This window comes from Callorhinus ursinus, unplaced genomic scaffold (assembly GCF_003265705.2).
Source record: "Callorhinus ursinus isolate GAN/ISIS: 27379988/994484 unplaced genomic scaffold, GSC_fseal_2.0 scaffold30, whole genome shotgun sequence".
NCBI classification, from domain to species: domain Eukaryota; kingdom Metazoa; phylum Chordata; class Mammalia; order Carnivora; family Otariidae; genus Callorhinus; species Callorhinus ursinus.
In genome coordinates this window covers 15,512,893-15,531,875 of record NW_027397092.1, presented here as the reverse complement: position 1 = coordinate 15,531,875, position 18,983 = coordinate 15,512,893, and the positions used below count along the sequence as shown (strand labels likewise).

General features: G+C 37.5%; 1 protein-coding gene across 9 annotated transcripts in view; it reads left to right on the top strand.

Annotated features, from left to right (window-relative positions):
* Positions 1-18,983, top strand: part of RAPGEF6 (Rap guanine nucleotide exchange factor 6) — a 195,020-nt gene that overhangs the window by 160,074 nt on the left and 15,963 nt on the right. For 7 of the 9 annotated variants that reach the window (XM_073878621.1, XM_073878623.1, XM_073878620.1 and 4 more), the window contains 5 exons: positions 3,433-3,644; positions 8,096-8,219; positions 10,555-10,578; positions 14,018-14,238; positions 18,742-18,933. In XM_073878621.1, coding sequence (XP_073734722.1) covers positions 3,433-3,644; positions 8,096-8,219; positions 10,555-10,578; positions 14,018-14,238; positions 18,742-18,933 — 773 coding nt within the window. The remainder of the gene's footprint in view (positions 1-3,432; positions 3,645-8,095; positions 8,220-10,554; positions 10,579-14,017; positions 14,239-18,741; positions 18,934-18,983) is intronic. The other 2 variants (XM_025860756.2, XM_025860760.2) reach the window with 1 other exon arrangement.

Sequence of the window (18,983 nt, the reverse complement as noted above, 5' to 3'; positions counted from 1 at the left end):
GAAAGTGCGTGCACACAAGCAGGGGGAGCTGCCAGCAGAGGCAGAGGGAGAAGCAAGCTCCCTGCCCCACACAGGGCTCGACCCCAGGACCCTGGGATCATGACCTGAGCCAAAGGCAGACGCTTAACAGACTGAGCCACCCAGGCGCCCCTCCCTCTTGTGAGAGGATTCTAAAGCTTATCTTCTCTGTATCCTCCAATATACTCTGTCATCTGCTGATGGATCTCTTCTGTTTTCCTGAAGGTGGTGCTACAGTTCAAGTTTGTGGTTTCTCCTTTGCCCACAGACTCTATCCATTTTCTGTGTTCCTTCTTTACCAGAGCTTGTTCTCAGGACCTTGGACAAGGAGCCAGCAGCAGAGTGGAAGAGGGATGTGGGGGTATGCGTTGGGTGCATGGTGCATTGCAGGTGCCAGTGGGTCATTTGGGGGTATCTTCAGGTGAGAGATGAGATGTTCCCTGTGGCTCCTGGTCTGACTCCTGTTGGAGTCCAGAAGCAGTCAGCAGGATCTGCATTCCTTTAATGTCCTCCAGGAATCTTACATGCTACTCTCCAGTTCTCCCTCTCCCCTGTCATGGAGCTTCCACTTTAATGGATGTTCTGGATCTGAATGATACAAGAGTGAAGTTAGTGTCTTTGATAGCATCCTACACAATTAGGGAAACCAGGCATGTACTTACCAGTTCTTCTCCCCTGTGGGAGAAATCACCAGCTGTCTAGTTTAGCTTTCAACTGTGCTGCCTTTGGGGAGACGTGATGCCAGCAAAATCAAACTGTTTACCTATTTAAGTGCATCCAAACCCTATTTTGTTGTCCTTTTGTTTTGTTTTGTTTTACTCCAACTGAGTGCTAGGACTTTTCTTCTGGAAATCTGGACTTCGCAAATGCTCTCTTTTCTTTAGGTGACTGAGTCCTTGTTCTGCAGGCATTCCCAGATCACAGTTAATAGGGGTAAGAACCACTTCACAGTCTCCTGTAGGTTCCAGAACCAGTACCGAAGTTATCTGCCTAGACCCAATATACTTAGAGGCAAGGCTTTTCTCCCCCCATGCCCCTTGGCATATGGTGTTGGGTCCCACAGCTTCCACAGAGGCATTGTTGTTCATGGATAGATGCCAGATTTGTGTTGTTGGGATGGGGGGGTGAGTAAAACGAGATGTCTTGGGCTGCCATGATGCCAGCATCACTCTAATCAAATCTTGGTTGAAATTTGTCATCTAGTCATTTCATGAAGAAGGTCTTGTGGAAATTCTCTTTGCTGAATATATGCAAAATGTCTGTTTTTGTCTGGGAACTTCAGGGACACTTTAGCTTTAAAATTCTTGTCTCATGGGTTATTTCTTGGTAACTTCCTAGACATTGGCTCCATAACTAGCATTTTATGTAGCTGCAAGTTTCTGAGATTATTCCCCATACCCTGTCTTTGTCTCTGAAGTCATTGACCTTTATATCTGTGTTTCTACATCTCTTCAGTTCTATATCTAGCTCTCTAGAACTGTGGTGCCTATTCACTCTGTAGATTGATTTGTTTCTGTAGTTTTCTCAAGTTCTACCTCTGAATAGTTTTTCAGTTCTATTGTTTTTCCTTCTTCAAGGATACCAGTTATTGAACTTTTTTTTATCTCCTTTGTCTTTCATATCCATTATTTTCTCTCTAATCCTTTTTAGCTCTATCCATTTCCGTTGACTGCTTTTGTTAATCCTCCCCTCGACATCACTTGCACCAGGTTGTAGCAGTGTCTTTTTCTTTTTTTTCTTTTGTAGGTTCCAAGGTAGCCTTCATTTCTGTGTTGGTTTTGTATTCCATTTCTTTTCTGAACTTTACTAGTTAACTTCTGTTTATCAACTTCTCTTACCGTATTTTCCTTAAGCTCTTTATATCACTCCATTAAGCTCTTTATTTATATTACTAATTCATTTGAAATCATGGCTAGGTCATTAATTAGTCCCAGTTTTTATTTGATTGGTGGCAGCATTTTTCTTTGTGTTCTTCGTTTTTCCTTGTAGCAGCTTATTATAGATTCTGTGTTTATTTTTTTCTTTTTGAACGACATGAGTTTTCCTGTACCAAGTATTTGCAGGAGGTTCATTTGAGAAAGGATCTAGGGCATTATTCCAGGCTAGCAGGAATTGAGCTTGAATGTGAATTGTTTACCCCTTATTTCTTTCCACCACATGGAGATTGGCAGTTTTAGTGTTGCTTACCGCTCAGAGTTTCTACCTTCTATCGGTCTGTTAAACTGCTTCTCATCAAGATATTGTATCACCCTGTGTACTTTCTCTGGCACTCCTTGGTAAAGAACATGGTCCAGCCCCCACCTAATTCTCTCAGCCTGTAGATTGCTTTGTTATTTCAAATAGGGGTTTGGTGTCCTTGCCTTCAGGGTGAGTTGCCTGCTTTGGAGAACTTGACCAGCTTTCGTTGAGACTTTCAGCTACAGACATTCTTTTCCAGCATTTGCCATTCTCCTATTTGACCTTGACTATTTTGGGGCAACCTTTTAATGTGTTTAGGAGTTACATATATCTCTTAGTTGAACTGGAGGTGAAATTTGTATTTCTGTTACTCATTTGGTCATTTGGGATGATTTCTGAGAGGCAAAGGGAACAAAGATATCTTGACTTCACACCTTAAAATCAGAAGTCAAGAGAACATTTTAAGTACAATGGTGTCCCTAAAAGTCAGGTGGCTAAGTATAAAAGAAGGATTAACTGGTAAGAAAATTGAGGCATTATATATGCACTACTCATTTGGCAGCCTACCTGGGGGGTGGGTGGTAGAATAGACAAAAAAGGATAGGGAGGAGCTGCAGCCTAATGGGCATGTATGTTTTTCAAGCTCAGCTATTTGAGTTTAAAATCCTGTAGAAAGAAGACAGTGAATATATGGAGGCCTTGGGGGAACAGGATTAGAACCTAGAGATAGGGAAGTATTTGAATCAGGGATATGAAAAAACAAAATCTCAGGAAGAGAAGTCTGCCTCAGCCCTAGAACTTGCCTCAATTATTACAGCATTTGTGTTCGGCATTACTTAAACCTCTTTCAAATAGATAATGTCTCCATAAAGTTATTTCTAAGTACAACAAACAAAAACATTGTGATATTTGAAGGGTTTTTTTTTATTTACATTAAATGTCTCTTTTATGGAAATACTATGTTTGTCTCATACATGCAAGCTGTAAAAGGCTATAGGTATACAGGCAAGTAATATATATATATAGTTCTCTGAAAGCAGTTTTCCTTATTGTCAGATCAAAGAGTCCCTTTTATTTTTTTTTTTCATGGTTCTGCTCTGTTCGTTTCAACACATTAAAAATCTGTCCCTACTTATTTTAGTTTTATTATAGGAATTTGGTGTATACGCTTTGTTGCCCTGAGTCTTCTCTCTCTTCCAAGTCCCTTATTAATGTTTTTATTCTCATCTTTGGCAGTGGCTTGAACCTGGCATCTGTAGCACGACTCAGAGGTACTTGGGAAAAATTACCAAGCAAGTATGAGAAACACCTCCAAGATCTACAAGACCTTTTTGATCCATCTAGAAACATGGCAAAATATAGAAATATTCTTAGTAGTCAAAGCATGCAGCCTCCAATTATTCCACTCTTCCCTGTTGTCAAGAAAGATATGACATTTCTACATGAAGGTATTTAAAAGTTATTTGAAAATTAGCATGTTTAGCTTCAACTATTTTGACAGAATTGTGATTTATTATATTTAATATATTGTTCAGCCTTTTATGTCACTAAAGCTTTACCTAATTATAAATGCAGCAACTTTTATAATTCAAAACCCACATTATTGACAAAAACAAATTTAGGTGTTTACCCTGTGCATTCAAACATAGATTTCACTTACACCCAGATCAGACTGTTTGATCATATTTGTTATCTTGTTTAGTAACATTTTTCCTTCCAACTTTATTTTTAAATTAATAACTCACAGAAAACTGCCTAAAACCAGTGAAAAATGAATTATGGTAGAGCAAACACCCATGTAACCAACACCCTGGCCGAAACCAAAATGCCCCTTCCTAATTACCACCCTCATTCTCTTCCCCGAAAGTAATGACTGTCCTGACTCCTAATACTGGGGTTTAGTTTTATCTGTTGTTGAATGGAATTACAGAGTGTATGTCTTGGTTTGGTTTTGGTTTTTGACTTACATTAGTCAACATTAGATTTGTGAGATTTTTTCCATGTTTTTGACTATAGCTGCACTTGACTTTCAAAACTAGTGTTCTCTTACTTGAATGCAGTACAGTGGATTTTTCCATTGTCCTGATAAGTATTCGATAGTTTTCCACTGTTCACCTATTATGAATAATGCTGCCTTGAGTATTCATATTATTCAAGGTGGCATTTATGGATCTGATACTCATGTAATCAACTTTAGAGAAGAGTTGGCATTATGTACGTAAGTGCAACACTGCCAGTGTTATTAGAGCTCATTGTTCCTCATCAACACCTGGTAAATTCAGTCTTCTTATTTTTACCCAGTTCAGTAGTGGTGTGGTTTAATTTGCATTTCCCTAATTACTAATGAGATTGAGCACCCTTTTATATATTTACGTGGGTTTTTTTGCTCAATTATCAGTTCAGGTTTCTTGTGTACTCTTTTTATCAGGTTGTCTGTTTTGTTTAATATATTTTTAAGTATTTCTTATAAATCCTGGGTATAATATGACTTACCTTTTGAGTCTCTTAAGGTTATCTTTTGATGAACACATTCTTAGCTTTAAAAGCCTAACTTAGTGATCTTTTACCATGTTTTATCTACAATCTTCCTGAATTAATTTTTGTGTATGGTATTCTAGTAAAGTAACTTACTATATACTATTTTACTATTTTTCTCATGTTACACTGGGCATTATAATTGGTATTAGGTTAATATTCATCAGTACTTTTCGGTGTATCGGACAATGCAAAGAACTTAGATTATTTAAATTCCATTTATTCATATCCCAGTTTATATGCAGTTGTTGTCATGCCTTGAACTCCCATATGATACTATCATTTAGTAAGGTCAGTATTTAGATGATGTTGTTACTGTTCTTATTCCTTTCTGCATTTCAACACTTCCATGTGGTTGGGGTTTTTTTTCTTGCTAGAACACTATTATTTACTTAAGTGCCAGTCTGCTGCTGATGAAATATCTTAATTTCGTTTATCTCAAAATGTCTTTACTTCATATTCATTTTTTTTTTAAGATTTTATTTATTTGACAGAGACAGCGAGAGAGGGAACACAAGCAGGGGGGGTGGGAGAGGGAGAAGCAGGCTTCCTGCCAAGCAGGGAGCCCGATGCGGGGCTCGATCCCAGGACCCTGGGATCATGACCTGAGCCGAAGGCAGACGCTTAACAACTGAGCCACCCAGGCGCCACTTCATATTCATTTTTAAGGCATAATTTTGGTTGGCATTTGTCTTCTTTGAACATTTTAAGAGACTATTCCATTGTGTCCTGGCTTTCATTGTTGATATTGAGACATCAGTTGTCAGTCTTACTTGCTGTGCCTATGACTGCATTTTGCGCTTTTCCCAAAAGCTGCCTTATAATTTTCTCTTTGTCTCTTTTTTCCTCTAGTTTGGCTATGGTGTAACTAGGTGTGGCATTTTGGGTTTTGATTGTTTTAGTCCTGATTTGTTTGTAAGATGTCTTGAAAACTGTGTTTTGATATTTTTCATGAGTTCTGAAAATTCTCATTCATTTTATCTTCAAATTTTTTACCTTTCCTCTTCGAACCTCTACTGTAGGGATTTTAATTTCACCTTTGTTAGACCTGATGACTTCCTCGTGTTGTCTCATACCCTCTTTTCTCTGTTTCTCACCTTTTTGTCTTACCAGGCTTCATTCTGGATATTTTCTTCCAATTTATCAGTTCTTTCTTCAACTATGTGTTTTTTACTATTAAATACATCAGTGAGTTCCTACTTCCAGTTCTTGTGTTATGTGAGTTTTTTTTTTTTCCCCCCTTTTTGGTCAGGTTTATAATTTACATTTTTTTTTTATCTTTATTATGTTCTCTGCCAAAGTTCTCAGTGTTTTCTGTATCTTTGCACATATTCAACTTGGTTATTTTAAAGTCTGTGTCTAATAACTCCATCCTTTGTGGGTCCCTTTCTGTTGTCTTTTTCTCCACCTGCATTTAATTTATGTTGTCTCTTCTCCTGATAGCCCTGGTTATTTTTGGTCAAATGTATGTTGTGTATAAAAAATTACAGAAATAATCTGAGATTTCGGATGATGTCCCATTCCTCCAGAGAAATTAAAGCTTGTTTTTGCCAGACAGATAGGTGTGCTAGCAATCCACAATCACCTTAATCCATTTTCACATCTTGAGATAATTTAACACTGAACTTGTATCCTAGTCACATTTAGTTCATCCTTAATCCCAGAATCCCACTTCACATGTTGAAGCCCTGAGCAACTCATATATCTTCAATGTATAGGTTCTGTTTACTATGAGGAGGGAGAACGTGCTGTGTTTCAGACCCAGTAGGTTCTCAAACTTGTCTTTAGGGACTTGGGAGTTCCACAGAGGCATCTCAGGGGCTACCACAGTAGATAAGTGCGGTCACACTAACTATTCAAGGCAGGCATGAAAAAGAAACACTACTATACACAATCACATATGTTTTTTTGCCTTGTAGTCTGAACTTAGCCATCAGATGGGCTAAGTTTGGTTTCATACCTGCTCTCTTCAAAGAAAAGTAGACCATTTTGAAAGTGTGTGAATTTTTCCTCAGAGTCCAATTATCAGAACAGAAATAAAAATTATGGAACTTTTAGGCAAGCAAATTTGTGTCGGTTGATGAAAGTAAGAATTGTAAATTCACATTTTGGAAAAAGAAGGTGAATGGCAGGCTAGAAAGTATTTCCTCTGTAAGCCAGCCACCTCTTAATTTTAATTAATATTTGTGATTCGGGAAAACATATTTACTCTTCCTTAATCCCTCCACTAGAACTGTCCCTTTTTTTAAGAAGAGTCATAAGTTTTCAGGGGATATCTTTTACTTGTTAAATGTTGACAACTCATTTAACAATTTTTAAAAGTATTTTAAGTCAAAGAAAACTTACTGTATTAATTAAGCCCATAGGTCACTCTTTATGACCCCTGGCTAAAACCTAAGTTTTCAGGTGCTATACCCTGCTACCTGAAAGGGCAGATGCAGGTACCTGCCTGAGAGTGAGCTGAGCATCTACAGAGAAGATTTAAGGAGGTGCACATTTTACAGGTGTGCCTGTAATAACACCTTGAAATTGGTTTCAGAAGCTATGTAGCTTATTCGTAATCATTGCTCCCATTGGAATAGAATTCCTTCCAGTAGCTCATTACCTGAGAGCAGAGTTGAATCGTATATATACGCTTCTTTTTTTTTTTTAAGATTTTATTTATTTATTTGAGAGAGAGAGAGATAGGGAGAGTAGGAACACAAGCAGGGGGAGTGGGAGAGGGAGAAGCAGGCCTCCCACCAAGCAGGGAGCCTGATACGGGGCTCAACTCCAGGACCCTGGGATCATGACCTGAGCCGAAGGCAGACACCCAATGACTGAGCCACCCAGGTGCCCCTGTATATACGCTTCTTAAAAATAGAAGTGGCGGGGCACCTGGGTGGCTCAGTCGGTTGATGGTCCGACTCTTGATTTCAGCTCAGGTCATGATCTTAAGGTTGTGGGATCCAGCCCCGAGTCAGGCTCAGTGCTGGGCATGGAGCCTGCTTGAGATTCTCTCTCTCCCTCTGCCCCTTCCACCCCCCACCCTTAAAACAAAAAACAAAACAGAAGTGGCAGTTTGATAAAGAAGGTTCTTTTTTTTTTTTTAAAGATTTATTTGACAGAGACACAGCGAGAGAGGGAACACAAGCAGAGGGAGTGGGAGAGGGAGAAGCAGGCTTCCTGCTGAGCAGGGAGCCTGATGCGGGGCTCGATCCCAGGGTCCTGGGATCATGACCTGAGCTGAAGGCAGACGCTTAATGACTGAGCCACCCAGGCGCCCCGATAAGGTTCTGATTTGTGCTCCCAAGAAAAACTTGACTTCTGCTACCTTTATAGGTATTTTAATGTTGAGAACCAAAGAATTGCTTTTATTTCATAGGGAATGACTCCAAAGTAGATGGTTTAGTGAATTTTGAGAAGCTAAGAATGATTGCCAAGGAAATCCGGCAAGTTGTTCGAATGACTTCTGCTAACATGGACCCAGCTATGATGTTTCGACAGAGGTATGGCATTGAAGTGTGTAAAAGTGTTAGAGTGGCATCAAGTGATACAGCAAAAATATTTATCATTTATTAACCATCTCCCATTTGTTATACACTGTATGACATGCTTTACACAGGTCAGTCACAAGTTATCATTTGTCACGGTACCCCTTAAAGGTAGGTGGTGTGGGGTTTCCTTTTACATTTGAAAAAAACTGATGCTCAGAGCATTTAGGTAACTTGACCAGTATTATGTACTTTGCTGAGATTTGAACCCTGGTTCTGTATTACTTTTTTGAGTATGTGGATAATTCTGTATTGTTATTGTTACATTCAATAACTAATAGAAGAAAATTGCTGACCCTTACTGAAGTTATCACAGAGGATGGATGCTTTTATCTGGTTTTCAACCTAATTTGTAAAGTATTAGTCTGCACATGTCTTTTATTTTTACTGAGTATTTTTAAGTTCTGTTTCTCTTTAAGTCATACTTTATTCTTTTAAAATATATTCTTTTCCTCAAGCCATAGTACTACTGTTTATTTAAGTACTTTAACAGAATTTAGAAAGCACAAATTTAAGCATGTTCCATCATTAATAGAAATGGAAGATGTTATTTGTATTCCATATTCACTTCTAAGAATGCTTTTATTAAAATTTATTTTTAATATAATAAAGTCTTTCTCAGACTATATAAAACTTACAGAAAGCATGTTGTCAAGCTGTTCTCAGTAATTTTTATAATTTTCAGGGTAAATAGATACTGGGGTTTTAATCTAGGTGACTTATTTTCTTCCAGGCCTATGTGTATAGCTTCAGTACATAAGACTTTTCAAAATGAAATATCAACAAAGGCAGGCATATTTCTTTTGGCTTAAAAAAAATGGTCTATGAAGGAAATAAAAACACTTGTTTCTTTAAAAATCAGAGGTGGAGTTTTTGTAACTAAAGAATCAGTGTGTGTTTGGGTAGGTTTTTTGTTTTGTCTTATTTCAATTACTGTTGAAGGAGTCTGTTTTTGTAAGGAATTGATCCAGTGGTTGCTGTAGTGTAGAGATCTTCAGAGTGCGGCCGGAGGGTTGTGTCACCTGTCCTCTTCAGTAGCCATCCCACTCTGCCCTTAAGAAACACTACCTGTAATGAGATACATTGTTGCTCAACAATTTGGAAGCAGAAAACAGTTAAGAACCAGGGACCAAAGCAAACCTGGAGGAGGGTTTGTTGTTTGTTTGTTTCTTTAAGTTTTTGCTTTTGTTGCATGTTTCTGTCCAGTGGTCCCACCGCTCCCTGTTGTCTTATGTGGACCTCCATTTTTATGTTAGCAGCCTTGTTCCTGAGACATAATGAATTTGTGCCCCTACCAGACCAGTAAATAATTAGTACCAGCTGTGCTTCAAAAAAGAGCAAAGGGAAAAACCTAAGGAGGAAATTAGTAAACTTGGCTGTTTTATGTGGAATGGCCTGGGTTAAGTAGAATATAGTGTAGGGGAAAAGGAAACATTTATAATTAGATTGGACAAATAGAAATGGACTGAATTTTCCTGAATCCATTTTCTTTGTCAGCCAGTACTGAAATGTACTCTTTCTTTAAGCAAATAATTGTCCATTTTGTGGTGTATATTATCTAGTGTGGACAAAGTAACCTCTTCTAACAGTAATCAGTTTGCTGACTGAAAAACAGAGTCTTGGGCCACCTGCAGCTGGAGCTTAGTGGGTGCAGGCCTGACACACTGAGGCCGGTGGGGAGCAAAAATAAATAAAAATAAACAATCTTTATTTGGTCTAATTGGAGTATAAGGATATGCAGTATTTTATTCTGATGCTATAGTTTTACTTAAGCTTTAAGTCGATTTGCTGGTCAACATTTCTTGTAAAGTGCCTTGTCAGAAATTTCTGCCATTAGAAATGACATAAATCTTTATGTTCCTTGTAATTTCATCCTGTCACTTAAATGAGTGGCCCAAAACCTTTCAAAAAAATATTCAGAAATTCTCTTCCTTAATTTAAGGTTTCCTTCCCTAAAAACTTTAAATTCACAATTTATAGAAAGTACATGTTTTTTCTTAAGTTTCTTATTACATAAGCCTATGATAAGGATTCAATATTAGAAATATAATTAGCCTAAAAAAATATTTTAAAGAATATTGTGGGTTTGTTGGCCTTCGGTACATATCATAATTCATTTTACCCCTCTGCATTCCATTAAAGTCATTTTACTGTTAACTACCGTTTTTTTCTTGGTAAAATTTTTCTGTTCTATTCTGTCTCCATAGTTTCTCTGACTCTCAACTGTTGTCTTTTTTCTGTGCTTTCCTATTCAAACCCATGCTTCAATGTTTGTGGCTCTTGCTTACAGGAAGAAGAGGTGGCGGAGTCTGGGGTAAGTGTAGAGATGAATGCAACTGAAATGAAGATTGTACGACTCTTAACATATACTGCATCCTGTTCATTAATGCACGCACATAAAATAGCATGCGTTCTATTAACCCTGTCAACCTACATTCCTGACAAATGCCTTCTGCTAACAAGGTGAAAGTAGTGATAGAACTAGCTTCCCCCCCCCACTTTTCTTTGCCATTGTTGATGTCCCATAAGTCCCTTACAGATTTTAATTTAGCAGGGTCAGTTAAATGATGATGATAGTACATATTTGGTGTGTGCTTGCTATGTGCCATATATTGTTCTAAGCACTTTAAATGAATTACTGAATTCTCCATCCACCCTGTGAGATAAATACTGTTATTCCCATGATGCAGATGGGGAAGATAGACTGGTCTAAATTCTTAGAGCTCACTAATAGTGGATTGAGACCCAGGTAGTCTAATTCCAGAGTCCACGCCATTTTCTTATTCTCAAATGCCATACTTTGGGGTGCCTGGCTGGTTCAGTCAGTAGAGCATGTGACTCTTGATCTCACGGTCAGAGTTCAAGCCCCACATTGGATGTGGAGCCTACTTTTAAAAGTTTCTCTAAATGCCATATTTTATTTTTTAAAAAATGCAATAAAAATGAAGTTTGTTTATAAAAGGTTATGTTACAATTAGTTTTCCAGAAAGAGGCAGCCCTTATCCAAACTATACTATAAAATTCAGTTAGTAGTAAATAATTGAAATAGAAGATGATTTTAATTCATCAGAGCCACTAATACCATGAGACATAATATAACATTTTTAATAAGAGATTCCCTTTTCTCTCTTAAAACTGTAATACAACCAGGGGTGCCTAGGCAGCTCAGTCTGTAGAATATGCAACTCTTGATCTTGGAGTCGTGACTTCAAGCCCAAGTTGGGAGTAGAGTTGACTTTAAAAAAAAAAAGCAAAAAAAAAAAAAAAAACCCTAATACAATCAGAAACTGCCACCTTTTTTTGTTCAGGTATGTTCAGATCTCTGCTTTTACATTGATATCTATTTAGAATCATAGAATGTTTAGGACCTTATAAATCATCTATGTAGCCCTTTCATTTTTAGGTGAAGAAAGAGTTGGTTTTTGTGAATGAAGAGTTTTGTTATTTTAGGACTATAGTGAATCATGAAGTTAGTTGCTCTTATTACATGACAGAAAGATTTTTTGTGAGCCACTTAACTTGAACTAGAGTCTTGTCTTATTTGTGATCTTATTTTCTGTTGAAGTTTGGTGAACTTGAATTTCCTTCTACGTTCTCCCTTCTCTTTGTGTTTCTCATGTGTTTTCTTCTGTATTCCACATTTATGTCTTGGTCTTTTCTGGTTCTTCTCACCGAAAATAGAAATTGGTTCCTGGCATTATTATTAGGAAGAAGAATATTGGTCAGTACATCCTAGTGGGAATTTGGGGTGTTGAATGACTTAAGTAACATATTCATTGTTCAGTTTTAGGGTTGCATTGTATGATGCTTTTGCAGATGCTAAGTATTTCTATTCTTACATCATGGTGGTTTTTGTTTTGGAAGGAGTTTAGAAGACATTTTATTGTCATTTATTACAGTGTTATTAGTTATTAGAATTTTGTGTGTTCTAGATTTGTAGACACCATTTTTTTTTATACCAGCGAAGGAAAACTTATTAAAATATTCGTATTAAAATTTGCTCCTAAAAGTTGGCCCTCGATTTTACTGTATTTATTTGAACCTAAGACATCTTCAGTTGTTGGACACACCATTATTTGATGTACCACTAAGAAAAATTACTTCACTGCCTTCTTACCGCTGAATATTTTTTACTTTATTAAAAAAGCTCTTATGTGAACTTAGATATGTATTTTTATCACATAACACCCTTTTGCATCCATTAAAAGAAAAATGTGAGCAAATGAAATTGGTTTATTTACATCTCAGACTTCTTTGTATTTAGAATATGAGTCTTCTGAGTGACTAGTTTGTGGGAGTTTTTTTTACCCTGCACAGTATTCTCTTTTGTGCCATCAAGCGTGTTGGTAATGCATTATTTCTTAAGCCATTAAAGAAGTAAAAGCTGCTGGTGCTGGACTCTTGGCTTGGGCTTACAGATACTTAGAGCTAGCCTCCTTTTGACTGCTGCTTTGGGAATGTTGTTGAACTTGTCAGATTCATTCCCTTATAATCATTTGGTTACTGGAGATTGAAAGCGTAATTCACTAATGTCATTGGATTTTCTTCCCAACCATTCTGCAAGTTTTGAAGTTTCTGTGTGTGAAACTAGTGGTAACCTTGTCACAGTTTCTGCCTGACCTGTAGCAATCAAAAGTTGATTTCAAACGTAAGGCACATTCTATTCCAAAGATCTTAAAATAGTGAAAGAAAAAAATACTATAACACTTAAAAATTTGTTTCACTTAATTTACCAAGAAAACATTAGGATTCTGGTGTCTTGTTTTAAATAGTATGTGAGCACTGAAGAACAAATTGTTCTATGGTTGTGGTCTATTTAGAATATTTGGGGATTAAAATGAGGGTAATTTAGAAAACCCATAGATAGCTTTATTATTTTGGAATAAAAATCATTTAAGAACCTTGCATTTCTAGCCTCATTAGAAAGGACAAATAGCATTGCATTTCCTGTTTTCCATTGGTTCTTGATGTGGTCATTCTAGAGTGAGGTTTGCCAAAAAGAGGAGAGTTGGGAGAAGCGTTAGCTTGTTTGAATTGTATTTCTGCCTGGCTTGCAGTTCCATCACAGAGGCATTGCAAGGAAAGGTCCCAAGTCCCAGATAGTCAGTCCTAGATCCACATATTGCTTAATCCATTCGTGTGTGAATGGAAGATTGAGTAGCTTTCTATTGTACTTCTGGTCTCTAACTATATTGAATTGAGTATAAATGCTTATTTTTCCTATTGGTTGTTCTTTTCGAATTTTGGCCAAGATCCGCTTACTGGTAAAATTGGCTAGCATACTCAGAGTGGGCCTGCTATAGACAGGAATGGTGATGGCTGTGGTATGCTCAAAGCAGCACAAACAAGCAGAGCTGCTCTAGAAGCTCCTGGTGCAGAGATCTGGCTGAGGATGCACTTGTGACACATGCTCTTGCCATATCTTCAGAGTGTGGATGGCCTCTGAGCCAGTTTACTTGTCATAGTTTTGCCGTGGGTTGCATAGGCACAAACAGATCTGATGGAATTCATTGCTTTGGGTGGGGAAAGGGGAGATTGTTATCTTATTCTTTTGAATTCTACACTTTGCGGAATCTTAAAACTCAGAACATAGCCATGTGTGCCATATTACTTTGCATTAATGCTCTTCATCTTTTAACTCATTTGCATCAGCATGCAATAGCATTAACAGAACAAAATTCTTTTAATCTTCAGTCTGCCATGTGTAATTCTTATCTTTACTGCCGCTCATTGTGATCCCCATCTCCCTACAGGTCACTGAGCCAAGGCAGCACAAACTCGAACATGCTGGATGTTCAAGGAGGTGCACACAAAAAAAGGGCACGTCGCAGCTCTCTACTTAATGCCAAGAAGCTATACGAGGATGCCCAGATGGCAAGAAAAGTGAAGCAGTATCTTTCCAGTCTGGATGTAGACACAGATGAGGAAAAGTTTCAGATGATGTCATTGCAGTGGGAACCTGCCTATGGTACCTGTACGTACAAGGTTTCACTTAATGTAAAAGAGAACAGAATAGAAGTTTATTTCTCTAGAGTTAAACTGAAGTCCCATGAAAATTAACTTTCACTCACAAAAGATTTCTAATATACCCCAAGCATCAAGTGATCTCTTAACCAGATACTGAATACCATCCATTCTTAATGATTACCCTGTGCAGGAAATTGAGAGATAAAGAGTTCTTCTTTAAAAAATCATTATAAAGTCTTCTTACAAGAACTGGAACATTATAGAGGAGCCCTTCTGTTTGAGAACATTTTTACCTTCACCACTAAATGAAGAATAAAAATAAGTGAAATTTTTACCTTCTTTAAATCTCACAGATAATATAACTTACCAACTAGAAAATCCAAGAAATTTAATTAAAACCCTTAGGGAGGGTCGCCTGGGTGGCTCAGTCAGTTAAGCACCTGCCTTTGGCTCAGGTCATGAACCCAGGGTCCTGGGATTGAGCCCCCGTGTCGGGCTCCCTGCTCATTGGGGAGCCTGCTTCTCTCTCTCCTGCTCCCCCTGCTTGTGTGTGTGTGTGCTATCCCTCCCTCCCTCCCTCCCTCTCTCTCTTTCTCTCTCTCAAATAAATAAAATCTTTTTTAAAAAAAAAGAAACCCTCAGAGATCATAGGTGTCAGTAACTAAGGTAAAACAAGGAAAGTCAGGCGCATTCTAATATTGATGTGATGGAGAAAAGAAGAGCCTATTCTCAATTTTTTTTTTTTTTTTTAAGTTACGTGCAGGTTTCCCCCACTATTCCTAAGTGGAGCGTTCCTATGAAACCTTTCATAAGCCAAAATGACATAAAGGGAAGAAGCAATTACCATGAATTTATATGAAAAAAAATTCGAGTGTTTCCAAACCCCCCAAAATAACCTCTTTTAAGCTTTTCTGATACCTTAAGACATACCTAGCTAATGGATGCACAAAGTAAATCTGGATAAAGCACAGATGTGCACAGACCCAGTTGAAAGCTATGATGGTTTGATATTCAGGTGCTGATTATAGTTTCTGGGAAAATAGCTTGTTGATTTTACTCTGCATGGTGTTCACACTGTGTCTATAAGCAAGAAACCTCTTTAAATTTCTTGTGGTTAAAAAAAAAATGAAATCTTGCCATTTGCAACAATGTGGATGGAACTAGAGGGTATTATGCTAAGCGAAATAAGTCAGTCAGAGAAGGACAATTACATGATCTCACTCATATGTGGAATTTGAGAAACAAGGCAGAGGATCATAGGGGAAGAGAGGAAAAAAATGAAACGACGAAACCAGAAAGGGAAACAAACCATAAAAGACTCAATCTCAGGAAACAAACTGAGGGTTGCTGGAGTGGAGTGGGGTGGGAGGGATGGGGTGGGGTGGCTGGGTGATGGACATTGGGGAGGGTGTGTGCAGTGGTGAGCGTGGTGAATGGTGTAAGACTGATGAATCACAGACAAGTACCCCTGAAACAAACAATACATTATATGTTAATAAAAAAAAAAATTTGTGGCTCGTGAAAACTGGTATTGACACAGGTGTTTCATAAAAGTGAAATGGCATAATGCAGACTTCTAAAAGCTGAGAATACCTGTACAAACAACAGAATATTATATGTGTCTGGGCCAAGGAAATGATGAGTTACAAAAGCAGAAATCAAAAATGGTAAAAGACACTGTGACAACCAAAAAAGATGACTAAATTATAAGTGGATATTATTTTATGTATATATATAATTAAATGTTATGCCAATAAAAATTCCAATAGGATGTCTAGAACTTGATAAACTATTGACAGAAATATAGCTGGGGGAGGTTCACATTTTCTGTTTCTGTATTCCTAATTGATAGGCGGAAATGGTAGTCATCATGGGCTGACCCAGAGTAGAAAAGAGAAAGTGGACATAAAACCACATACTGATTTAAAAATTTCAGATATGACAGTGGATTTTAAAGTACAAAGTAACAAGTATTCGGTAAATGTTATTATAAAAACAGTACCTTGGACACTTCTACCCATAGGAATAGAGTATGATGGAACAAACACTTTCTGTAAAGGATGAAGACAGAGTTTGAGTGTCATTTATTACTTTTTGAGCAAGGTTCTCTTCATTCTAGATCTCCCGTTTGCCTGAGCGTGTAAAATTTAAGGATTGACAGTATGTTTTATCTCTGTGATTCTACGTCAATCCTATTAAATTAGGAGAAAGAAGTAATAAAACCTAGTAATCATTGAGAGCTTTCTGTATACAGCAACCATGCTAGGCACTTCACACACATTGCTATTTACTCCTTACAGCTACGTGTCAGGTGTCCAGTATTGGGGTTGTTATTCCTTTGAGATAATGCACCCAAAAATCTGTTTATATAAAGATGTTGCAGAATGTATTCCGATGAAAAATCATGCAGATACTAAAATGCTCGAGAATAGTCAAGCACACTGTTTCCTTATCAATACAAGGAATAGTACATGGCCATTAAAAATAGTAGACATATGTAGAGTTTGAAGGTAATCTAGGAAAATTTTTTACTACCTGTGACCTATTAAGAAGAGTGTCAGCCATGTGAAAATGGTACATGTAAGGAGTAAAGATTGAAAAAGTGTACAGAATCTTAAAATTTATTCATGTTTTACTGTTCAAAGCCCATATACATAATTAATTTATTAAAGTACTCTGACCCTGCTTTGCATGATCATCGAAATTATTTTTCCCCAAGTAACTCAACATAGACCCTCATCATTTTACAGTTATGGAACACAGTTTAACCTTTCATCGGACAGAAGCAGAAATAATGTTTATTTTATCTTTTGTTTTCATTATCTGCTTTTTTTGTTCCCTAAATCTGATTTGGGATATTCAAGAGCATAAAAATCTCTTCTGCGCCTGGCTCATTGTTAAAATGTGGGGCCCAGAATGTTTCCACATATCTACTCTGCATCCATTCTCTCTCTCGCCCTCCCTCCCTCACACACACACACACACACCTGCATACTTTTCTTACACCCATCTAGACTTATCTGTCTTATAACACTAAATGGTGTCCTTTACCACATATTTAATACTGATTTAAAACGAGTAAACCTGTAGGACTTTTAAGTTTTGTGAGTTTAATTCAGTGTGTATTCCTTTAATTTGATTTGAGAGTCTTTACTTGATTTCTGTTGCATAAATGATTTTTAAGCATTTAAATATTCTTATTTTTAATCATTTTTCAAATGATTTTTAAATCCCAAGCCTATACAGTAGTAGATTGCTGAGAAAAATTTTAGAATTTTGTTCTTCCTAATAAATCAGTATATATTTGGTTGGGTTTGGGCAGTCATCTATATTTAAAGTGGTCTCTTGGGTTTTTTTCTTTGTACTACAGCAGTTAAAATAAGATGTCGGTTGAGAATTGATTAGTATTAAGAGAAGGGGGAAGGTGTATTTCATGGCTTGAACCCAAAGGTGAGATAATTGCCTAGATTCAAGCATTTGAGGAGTCACTGCACATTATTGCACAGAAGTCCCTTTGTTTTGACTTCTGAGATGTTTCCTAATTCTTAACACTCAAAATACACTCTAGGCCCTCATAATAAAAGCATGATAGATAACTCTTATAGCTGTGCTGGGTCTTGTTAAACGTGCTAATTTGGCTTTTATCTTGATGTTAAAAACAAATACATCATGGAGTACTGAGATTGGACCTGTGTTGAAACCACAATAACTGAAGAATTAAAAGTTCTTTCCTCTGGACTACCGTATTGATTTTATACAAAGGCGGCAGCTTTTTGTTTCTTAAGTCAGAGTTCTCCGTTTTTAATTCTGACATTTACTGTCAAATACTCTAACCATGAATTTATAAAACAGTTCTCTGGTATTCCTGTATGTAACTATTGAAACAATTTCACTTGCTCAGCAAATACCCATAGTGGTGAGCAAGATATGCAATCCTTACTCTCATGTTAAGAGCCTGGTTAGGGGGACACATTAATTGATGAATCGCACATGTAACTGAATTGTTAGAATTATCAGTGCTGTGAAGAAAAGGTACAGGATGACTTGAGAAAATAAGGGATCTCATCTAGTTGCTGCAGAGTGTGTGGTATTAGGGAGGCAAATATTGGCCTGATGCTGATCTTGCAGGACCTAATAGGCCATAATACTTACATGAAGTTATTTTCAGGAAGATTAATCTGTTGTATCTTTTGTGTTAAAAAATAGATGGTTTTGGGCGCCTGAGTGGCTCAGTTGGTTAAGCGACCGCCTTCGGCTCAGGTCATGATCCTGGAGTCCCGGGATCGAGTCCCACATCGGGCTCCCCGCTCAGCGGGGAGTCTGTTTCTCCCTCTGACCCTCCCCCCTCTCATGCTCTCTCTCTCTCTCTCTCTCTCATTCTCTTCCTCAAATAAAAAATAATCTTTAAAAAAAAAATAGATGGTTTTAATGCAGTCATTTATTATTGTCACTGGTAATAACATTCTCTTAAAAAGCACACAGTTACATATTTCTTACTCTGTTCTATTAGTGACCAAGAATTTAAGTGATAAAAAATCAGCCAAATCATCAGAAATGTCTCCAGTGCCTATGAGATCGGCAGGCCAAACAGCTAAAGCACATTTGCATCAGCCCCACAGAGTAAGCCAGGTGCTCCAAGTGCCAGCTGTTAATTTGCACCCGATCAGGAAGAAGGGACAAGCCAAAGACCCTACCGCATTGAGTGAGTATTCACCATTATTAGTGCATCGATTTAATTAAAATCTCCAGGGG